Source organism: Triticum dicoccoides, chromosome 3B (genome assembly GCF_002162155.2).
Source record: "Triticum dicoccoides isolate Atlit2015 ecotype Zavitan chromosome 3B, WEW_v2.0, whole genome shotgun sequence".
Taxonomy (NCBI): Eukaryota; Viridiplantae; Streptophyta; class Magnoliopsida; order Poales; family Poaceae; genus Triticum; species Triticum dicoccoides.
Genome location: NC_041385.1, coordinates 19,568,401 through 19,578,935, shown reverse-complemented (window position 1 = coordinate 19,578,935; position 10,535 = coordinate 19,568,401). Strand labels below are relative to the sequence as shown.

Below are 10,535 nucleotides of genomic sequence, written 5' to 3'. Positions count from 1 at the left end.
GATGAGGAGGAGAGCTAGGGCACCAACAACAGAAGAGTCGCTTGTACTCTAGTAATAGCTACTATCTATCATTCATGTTGAGATGATTCAAATCATTTTATGTAATTTTCTAATGTGAATAGAATATCTGGTAACTGACTTCATCACCACCAAATGATAACATCGTATCCAATGAAAATTCTTGATGTGCTATAGATATTTTACATATATCACATGACTTTTATACAGTTGCCATGAGCTCTTGCTGAGAATATGAAGAAGGATAGGCTTAGATCAGGTGAGGCGTGATTTGCACGTGCACAAGACAAGCGAGTCACCCTACTGGCACTCATCAAGCCATTAGCAAAACTTTGTGTCACGTGCCTTGGGTGCACATGCACAACAAGACTCTTGTTTCTTTCTTAATATCGTTTGTTATTTAAATTCTTATTTTCATAATATGTGTCTTGATGTATACATTGTGGGACCCATGCATGCCTGGATCTTGGGAGTGCATGCACATCACTTGTTTCTTTCTTTAACCGCACACATTTCACTTTCGACCAATTACTTACCATTCTCATCGGTGTAAGCCAGGCCTGAATTCTCAATTGTACATATATCACACTGTCATTGCTTTTGACCGTTGTGAGCCACACATATATAATCTCAAGCTAGATACGCGCATGCCAAAACCCTTCTCGCAGGAGATGGCCTCCAACTGTGGTGCAGCAAACCCATGGCAACAACAGCCGCCGCGGCCATCGCGTGAGGGCTACACATGGCCTTTTTGCCGTAGGAGGTGGGTCACACACCAAGCCCTTGGTGGCCACATGTACTCGTAGTGCTGCCGCAACAATCGCCACCGGAACATGCCGGTAAGCCTACCCCAACCAGCCTCCTCCGTGCCTGACTCTACTCTTTTGGGGTTGTGGCTACTTGTGCTTGCACCCAACCTTACCTTCTGGGAGGAATATTGCCGTGGAGGTCCCTGTCCGGTGGAGATAGACTTCATGGGTCTACTACATGTGCCCGAAGACGCCGCAGAGCCGTAGCTGAGTGAGAAAGCCGGCGAGACGATCGACCTAACCTTGAGGCTTTGATTCATGGAGGGTGCCTGATCACAAGCAAAATAGATACGTTCAACGATAGATGAACATTCTGTATTATAAGATTCGTCCGAGCATGTCATTTGTTTCATCTACCTCTTATTGTGTTCATCGCTATTTAGAACTTCGGATTGATTTCAAGATGACATGATAAATATGGTGCATGTTCAAGATTCAGTTGCCTTTACTTTTTTCTAATTTAAATAGGTGTGTACCTGTGTGTTGCAACGGATCCAAGAATTTTCATGTTTACAATATAGTAGTTGAGTCAATTAACCTAACATCTACCATCGTGATTTCTACGCACATATTTAGTAGGTCCATGCATGGAACCCAATCTCATTGGCCATGCATGGGACCATAATGGATATCAATGCAACAACGACTGCAACATTGTGAGCACTATAATATTATTATTTATACAGAGAGTGTTATAATCTAAAAGGAAATCCATTTTATAAAGATTATCCTTCAAAAAAGGAAACATCACAGTGGATTATGAAAAGTGCACAAAAAGTGGCAAGCAAGCAAACAGTAAGGTGTCCATGCATTCTTACGGAGCAATAAAACATAAGTAAACAATTTACGCCGGGTGACCGGCTTAAGGCCCGCCCCACCACCTACGTCTTCTTTTACCTTATCCCTTACGCGTCTTCCACCTCCCGCAAGCACCATTCCCTCTCTCCTCTTTTTCTCCACCCCTCCTCCCCACACAAGAGGGGCCATGCCATTGTTGCCGCACGCATCTTGTCCCTGATCAATAGTGAGGCCGTTGGTGTCGCGCTCCTTCCCCCACACGCCGCCGGATGCCTTGCGATGCGAGGAGCTTTTTTCCTTGGAGAACGAGAGCATCGTCCAAAGCTTGTAGTCCCATCTAATTGAATCAAAAGCCTTGCAAATGTCCAGCATGAAAAGCAAGGTTAGCTTTTTATTTCCATGGAGGCAACAGGCAAAGTTTCTGACGTACATGATGTTAACGCGGATACTTCTCTTCTTTATGAATGCACTTTGGGCATTGGAATCGATGTTGTTCATGAAAGGAGCTAGCAGACTGGAACACACTTTGGCAATGATTTTCACAGTGGTGTGTATGAGACTTATAGGGTGGTAGTCCAAAATCTCCTCACCTCAGCCCCATCTTTCTTGGCAGAAGAGCAATGTTTGCATGGTTAAGCCAACAGAAGCTCTTTGAATGCAAGTCGCCAAAAAGGCGAATGACAGCTGGTTCCTCGCCGCTAGGTAGCGGAACCGGTAGAAAGCTCTTTTGTGGTGCTATGATACGAATCCAACACAATTATATTGCTCTTTCACTCTCCAAAAATGAATCTGTGTAGAGAAATAGCTACCGCATAGCACCATAGTGTCCGTGCGTCAGCCAGTAGTTCAGAGGAACTCCTGCCGACCGACAGCAGTTCCTCCTCAAACGCGTAAAGAATAGGTGGCAGCGGCCGGGCATGCCGCACCAGCAGGTGGTGCTCTTAGCAACGTCGAGCAGATGTGCGGCTTGGTCGAAATCGACAAATAACTAGGTGACTGCTGACCAGACCTCGGAGTACGTGCAGGTGGTGCTCTTAGCGACGTCGAGCGGATGTGCAGTCCCCTCTTATAGGCAGTTTGGTCCTTTCCGATGTCTTTAAATGGAATGGAAAAAAAGGACAAGGAAATCAGTAAAAGAGGGAAAATGGCATATTAATCAAGGTGTTCACCATCTGGGTCTGGGTGGTAATTTTGCTTAGTCTGTCATAATAGTGGCAATGTTGCAAAGCCAGATGTTCAGTGTCAAATATCCAAATTTCTCAAGTGAGAAGGGACTGCTGACCAGACCTCGGAATACGTGCTAAAGAAAGCAGGCATCATTTTGGATATTATTTTTTTTCTTTTCTTAATTTGAGCCTTTTTGCAGGCGAAGAATCTGTTAGAAAGTTATTAAAAATATTCCAATCAAATTGTGTTTATGTTTTATGTTTCTATGGACTTAACCTAAAATTTGGTTCAAAAAATTGACAAGTTTTATCTTTCAACACTAACCAAAAAGATGAGCACGTATCCAACAAAGAGCATTTGAAATCTATGGCTAGGTACACTTACACGATCAACGTAACCCATTTCACTTGTTAGAAAGAGCATTTGAAACCCTGAGCAGTTTTGGTCCATGACACGACTTAAAAGCAGCAAACAACAAAGATTGCATCAGTCAGCAGAACCAAATGATCATTTAGTACTTCAGACACAATTTCACGGCGGTGTCACAATTTTCATAGCATCAAACATTTGACCCGGCGCCTCCCAAATCAGTAGAACATTCCTTACATGAATTGGAATCCTAAACATAGTGCACTTCATCGAAACAACTACGAAGCAGAGTCTGAGATCATAAAGTCTCTTAGCATATACTTCCTCCATTTCATTTCAATAAGAACTACATACAGATGTATATAGACATGTGTACATTCACTCATTTTGCTCCGTATGTAGTCCCAATTGGAATCTCTAAAAAGACTTATATTTAGGACGGAGGGAGTACAAGTCATGAGACCCAAACAGTGAAGGCCGTGAACGTTCACGCTGAACCTTTACCACTTCAATCATACATCGCATACTGGTTTCAGACATATGGGCTCACACACCTTTACTTTAGGATTAGGATCATCAATGGAGAACGTAAGCAAGGTACCCTTTCCATCATCAGTTATCTCATCCTTGGGCAGAATTAAGTTGTATCCCTTTGGTAGCCCATCAGACAAGGATGAGCTTCGTATTTTGTAAACTGATCTCTGATAATAGTCGTTCAAAAAGGAACCATAGGACATCCTACACTTGAACTTGGAGTTTATAGCTTTAGGTTGGATGCAGACAACAGAGATGGCATGCCCGCATGGCTCTAGTGCCACGTTGAGCAGGAAAATTTCCCTGTCTTTGGTACGAAGAAAATGTAGACCTGGTTCGAGGCAGAGCTCAACATCTTCGGAGTACTTGATGGTTGTACACGGCCACTTGTGCTGGGAGGCACAATGTTCAAGGATGGCGTCTGTTGGCCCTGCAAAGCTGCAGCTGGACGCCGCGCAGAAACATGGGGCGCTCGGGCATGCCTTCTCATGCTCTTCTTTCTGGTAGTAAGTTAGCTTCTGGGCGCATCCATAATTGGCATTGGAGCAAGCGACCGTGACCGATTCCATGAGACATTCCATCCCTAGACAGCGCTTGAAGGTAGTTTCGGCAGAGCACAAGTGACACTTGTTGCGCACAAGCTTCGGACGGCAATACGAGCATAGGAAATGCCCCACAGAACACTATGGAAAAGGAAGAATTAGCCGGGTCCTCATGTGAGAAAAACTTTTTAACAGAATATCAACATGATAAGTCAGTACCACACAAAATTACGCAACTATTCATGAGTCTGTAAATTTGAAGTTGTGAACTTATAGTATGACCGAGATACAACTCCAAAGGGGGCCAGACCAAACATAATGCTAGTAAAGGGGTATAAATCATCTGCCCTTGATCCATATGCTTCTAGGGAACAGCCGTGGGCTAGAAAATGGTGTACAGTGTTGCAAACAGTTTCAGTCTCAGATCAAAATGTTTGTGTCCTAATTAATTCTGTACAAAAAAGGAAATTTCAGCGACCATAGCTACACCGATCCATGTTGTCTCAATAAACTGTTTTTGCAAGTAGATACTATTGGGTATATATCATTTGAAACTTTGCCTATTCATCGTACGTACCTTTTCCAGCATAGTAGATAACATATGGTCTTTTAAGGTGAAAAGGGACAACTTTGCCCATGCCCATATGTGTATGAAACAAACATACACTTGTTAATGACTCGGATGCGCGTCAAGTCAATGGATCGAAGCATTTTCTTGGATGCATAGATCTATCATTATATATAGGACAAGGTATCATGTGAACTTCAGCTTTTCACCTTTTCCAACCTCCAGGAGAAGAGATGAAAGGAATAATCTCACGCTGTCGCCACCACCCGGATCGACCTCTGTCTCAACTTTGTGCTTTCAGTTTATAAACTGCAAGCAGCCCATGTTCTTTTCATGGTGAAAAGCACATGCATGTTAGTAGGACGTCCACGCTAGCTAGCTGCTCAAATAAGTAGGTTCGTTGTAGCTTCGAAAGTGTGCTACTCGCTGGTTTGCATGTTGCATGCTAACCGACCCTAGTTTATGTAGTCTAGCTTAATGGAACATCCATCTTCGTGGGTTCACAAGCCACCACTAGCACATTGATTCGTGCCTCGTTCTAAGCCAGCCAGGGTTTCTTTTAGACAAATTCTGAAGTTTCATGCACCAATGGGCTAATTCAAAAATCAGAACTGATGATCAGCATGGACAACCAGGGTTTAACCTCCTTTAAAAAAAAAGAGGTTTATCTAGTTTTCATAAGGTGTTATAGACGTATGATCGATGCATTGCATTTTTATTATTATTAAATACTACGATTGAGCAGCTCTTGAACTCAAGTTTTCTTAACTCTAATACCATACAGAATCACATACACCAACCAGTTCATCAAAAAGTTCGTCCATCTGCCCACATGAGATGCCCAGTCACTGATCCAACCTGATATCGCTGTTGTCATCGATTGTGGAAATGAGCACAGATTATGCGCAATCTTATAGTGAGAATGTTCCAATTCCTAACTCTTGTAGAATGTAGCCCTAGCTTTCCTATTTCTTGCGTTCTAAATTGTCACTTAGAAAAATATATTGTGTTAGTTTTGAGCACATATAATCCAGACATTTTTCTGTATTGTACCTGCACACGTGCATTTCTCTATCATGTTCGAATCATGTAATTTGAAAAAGAGCTACCGTACGTGGAGCAGTTTCTCGGATGCATCGATCTATCTATCTATCTATCTATCTATCTATCTATCTATCTCTCTATCTATCCATCTGTTAATCCACTACGTACGTACGGTGGCACTAATTTAATTTAGTACACGCACGTTGTAAGCATAACACCACCACAAGATGGGTTTAAAAAGTGCAGGATGCATCCCACCTAGCAACATGTTTTTTTAAGGTGAAAAGCACAACTTCTATGCCACTGTGTGTCCCATTAACCATTTAATATGACACGGCCGTCGCTCCCAGTGTAGGGCATGGTAGGTAGCTTCTCTCCAGGCAAACTAGACACATTTGCCTATATATATCTATAGAGATATAGGGTCCAACAACACCTATTAGACCTACCCCTAACTAACCGATCTTGCTCCTATCCCTTCTCCATTAATTGACTCAGGTTAGCTAGTGTACGACAGTCATGGGCAACAGCAGCAGTCTCTGCCCCGATGTTGGACTACTTCGATGTGATTGCGGGTATGAGCACGGACACGATGATGGTGGGTCATCGAAGCCAGCACCGTCTAAGCTGATACCACGGCTCCCGCCACCAAGGTTCGGGAATCTCATAACCATGCTGAGCATCGATGGTGGCGGGATACGCGGGCTGATCCCGGCAGTCGTCCTCAGCAGCCTCGAGGAGAAGCTCCAAGTAAGTAGACCACTAGTACCTACCTCACATTGTGGGTCATGTGCCTTTTCAAGCTGGACCAAGAGGAAGGGCATGTACAATGGTTGATAGAACAGATTTATCTTAATTTTTGCATGTAACTTATAGAGAAGACAATAAAAGCATGTCTACAATGGCTTATCTCTTAGCTTTATCGATCATAACTAGTTATTTCTAAAAACATGGTGAGACGTGTTGGGCTAAGAGATCATCTCATAAATAAGATAAGACAAGTATTTTCTTATAAATTCTCTTTTTTTCACCTCAGCATTTATTTTATGTGGCACTCCTAAGATAGTACCATTATACATGTCCTAAAAAAATCATTTGATCTCTTTGTTGATCTGTTCAGGACATTGACGGGAAAGATGCCCAAATAGCGGACTACTTTGATGTGATGGCGGGCACGAGCACGGGCGGCCTCATCGTCACAATGTTGGCAACGCCAGGCGATCATGGACGGCCAAAGTACAGCCCTAAGGAGATCCAGGATTTCTACATTAAAAACGGGCCTAGTATCTTCCCGCCAAAAAAGTAGGTGTACGCATCTTCCCAGCTAGCTAACTAATTCTATTTTTCCAGCAGTTTTATTATTATTATTATTACAGTTACTTTCTATATCGTGATGTGGTGTGCTATTTAATTACAGTTACTTTCTAAGGAAAATGGGCTTGGCCGGCGAAATTATACACGCCTTGAAGGGGCCCAGGTATGACGGCGTGTTCCTGCACCAAAAGATCGAGGAATTCACGGAGAAGCACACCCTCGCCAACACCCTCAGCTGGCTCGTGGTGCCTACGTTCGACGTCTACAGGCTGGCACCTGTCATCTTCTCCTCCTTCGAGGATCACTTGACGGACCCGCAGAAAAGGAAGAAAGAGACCAAACCGCTCTCGTCTGACGTCTGCATCGGCACCTCGGCCGCGCCGACCTACTTCCCCACGCACTACTTCGACAACGACCGTCCCAGTGGGATACGTCGGTCGAACTTCCACCTCGCCGATGGCGCCGTGGCCGCCAACAACCCCACCATGGCTGCCATAATGAGGGTCACCAGGGAGGTGCTACTCCGGAATCCGCACTTCCACCACTCCGATGTGAATTACAACAACTTCCTCGTCATCTCCATCGGAACCGGGTCATCTGTCAAGGAAAAGGGGGCGTACACCGCCGCGGACTGTGCCAAGTGGGGCGCTTTTGATTGGCTCTTCAACCTGAGCAACAAGCACAGTCCACTCATCGACATGTACTCCCACGCCAGCTCCGAGTCGGTGGACTTGCAGGTCCGCATGCTCTTGAACCATAACCAAGCCGCTAAGTACCTCCGCATCCAGGCTCAGGTACGCGTTTGAGTCCATACATACTTTGATCTTCCTTGTGCACAAAAATTTATTAAGCACAGTAGGATCTTTTCCTATCATTTTGGGGGTAAAAAAACTCAAATAATTGTTCCACAAAAAACTCAATTAATTAATTGCAGTGTTTGTTATTCAAGGAGCCCGACATGTTGCCAATGGACAATGCGACTACGGAGAACACTGATAGCCTGGTGGACATCGCTCAGAAGCTGCTGGAGAGCAACTCGGGTAAGGTGGACTTGTACCTTGGGACTTACCAGACAAGCAAGAACGGCCCCACAAATGATGAAGAACTTGACCGCTTCGCCAAGCTTCTCGTCGCCGAGCGCTACCTACGCCTTGCAAAACAAAAAGAAGAAGAACAAGAAGAAAAGAGGGCAACTTCTGAAGCAGCACCACCAGCACCAACAACGTCTGTGTCTTCGGATGGATTCAAAGAGACCTCCATAGGTTTACCGGTCGGTGACACACAGGAAGGCACGTGATGGGCAAAGTATTTCTTGCATACGACTTTCTTGATTATCGGTTTTTTATTTTCTACTCCTCAGTCCGAAAATACTTATCGAAGAAGTAGATGCATTTAGACGTATTTTAGTTCTAGATACATCTATTTACATCCATTTCTTTGATAAATATTTATGGACGCAGAGAGTAAGCACCATGCAGCGTGTGCGTGTACACGATTTGGCTGCTTCATTTCTTTCCATGTGGTGTGCAAGCATGCTTCCGGGTTGATCACTTCGTGGGATGGCACGAGCTCAAAGTGATTATGCATGGCGGCATTACTATGGAGGAGGACCGAGTGGCTGTGGATGGCACCGCCGGTAACCAGCTCGCGCTCGGTCCAACGTCCAAATTTGAATTTGTTTTTCTCTTTCCGTTTGTATCAGATCCGACGGCTCGCTATATGAGTCCTGTCGAAAATTTAAAGGAAAAAAATAAAGAAAATGCTGCAAGTTTTATGCAGCGCCAATTGGCATGTGTCTCCTTCAACCACCTGTATTATGTATGCATGAGTTTATATCCTCGTATGCGTTTGTGTTGTGTGTTTGATCCAATTGGCAACTGCATATATGGCACCCCGTGAGCCTTTTGGGTGTTGCCTTGTTGCATGTAGCTCTCTCTATCTCTCTAAAGTCTAAATTAGTAGACACAGCGGAGCGACGACTCAAAAGCTAACACAATAGATAATGGAAGGTAGCAGGCACCTTTGTCGAAAAAGCAGGCACCTACATGCTTGGTGCGCGTGACACTGCGTAGCCCATGTTGTGTGAAATATTGGAGCAGTTTCTTGGTTGCATCTATAGATCTATCCATAGTAGATTGGATAGTACCTTCTCATGCGAACTTCGGTTTGTTTTACCACATACCTTTTTCCAGCCTCCAAGGAAAGGAATAATCTGTCGTACGTTGTCACCACCACCTTTCTGCGTATTGAATTTCATGCATGAACCATTTCATTAGGCACCGTTCTAAATGTATTGAATTTCATGCATGAACCATTTCATTTCAAATTACGTCTAAACTGATAGAGAAGAAGAGTAATTTATCATACGTTTTCTCTCACATCTACCTAGGCTCCAACTTGGCTTAGACCTCCAATAAATCTAGGCACTAATATTTTTTTATCTAATTATGTGTCCACATACCACATGTCTTCGTTCATCAAGGATGAGCTATCGCTGCTGCAACATGTCTTCCGGGACTGGTGGCGGTATGAGACGTCCCCTCCATCTAAAGATCAGGTTTGACGCGGCTCAACACATGCATCTCTTCCAGAGTCGTCGGGAACTGCACGGTTTCCATGGTCTTCCTTCACACATGTCAGCTGCTTCAGAGGCCCCTTGCGCGGGCAGTTGGGGCATCTTATCAGCGGCACTGGACCATACTACGGCCATGATGGGCGGGAGGCCAAACTGAAGCTAGACATCTCTCGCCGACCGGTGTTGCCGCGCTTCGTCGCCGGAGAAGAAGAAGAACAGGGTGGGGGAAGGAAAGAGGAGGGGGTCAGGCAATGCAATGGCACATGCACGAACACGGGCTGTGGGCTGGATCGGGTGCCCTTGTAATGGCTTACGCTGAAGTGGATAAGTTGTGGGACCCGCACGCATGTGGATTAGTTCCGGCTCCAACGCTGAGGTGGAAAAGTGGTGGTCCCAACACACCTGAGCTAACCCCTTCTCTCTTGCGGTTTAGAGTCAAAGAGGGCCTTGTCGCATAGGAGCTATTGTTGCCATCTAAAGTGTTGCATGTGAGCTATTTTCATGAACGCCATTGCATGATTTCCAATTCGCGTCAAATGTGTCGCACAGGAGATATTCACCCGCTCATATAACCACCAATAGATTTACAGTTAGTTGTAGGAGAAGTCAAGGGCACCTACTTACTAATCTTTTGCATCTCCGTCGCCTAGGACTGGCGTGAACAGCTATAACATCGTCGATGCTCGGAAGAAAGGTTCCGGTACGGAGCACCGTATGAACAAGTATTAGGACTCTATTAGTCCTGTTTCAGAGGTTGAGGGGTGTTTTGGTCCTAACCAGCAAGTTTAGGGTGCACT

At 44.7% G+C, this 10,535-nt stretch overlaps 1 protein-coding gene across 1 annotated transcript; it reads right to left on the bottom strand.

Moving 5' to 3' along the window:
• Window positions 1-2,507: 2,507 nt before the first annotated feature.
• On the bottom strand, window positions 2,508-4,276 carry LOC119280556 (E3 ubiquitin-protein ligase SINA-like 3). The gene is made up of 5 exons (XM_037561370.1): window positions 3,689-4,276; window positions 3,477-3,481; window positions 3,177-3,249; window positions 2,689-2,719; window positions 2,508-2,620 (listed from the first exon to the last, which is right to left on the bottom strand). Exons 1-5 carry the CDS (start codon window positions 4,274-4,276, stop codon window positions 2,508-2,510), a joined length of 810 nt encoding a protein of 269 aa, XP_037417267.1.
• Window positions 4,277-10,535: the final 6,259 nt, after the last annotated feature.

Excerpts from the sequence above, each read along its gene's own strand:
- LOC119280556 (XM_037561370.1), bottom strand. The coding sequence starts at position 4,276 with ATGGAATGTCTCATGGAATCGGTCACGGTCGCTTGCTCCAATGCCAAT. Across the intron at positions 2,720-3,176 it reads AAATGGGTTACGTTGATCGT|ACATCGGAAAGGACCAAACT; the intron begins GTAAGTGTACCT and ends TTCCATTTAAAG. Across the intron at positions 2,621-2,688 it reads GACCAAACTGCCTATAAGAG|CACCTAGTTATTTGTCGATT; the intron begins GGGACTGCACAT and ends CTGGTCAGCAGT.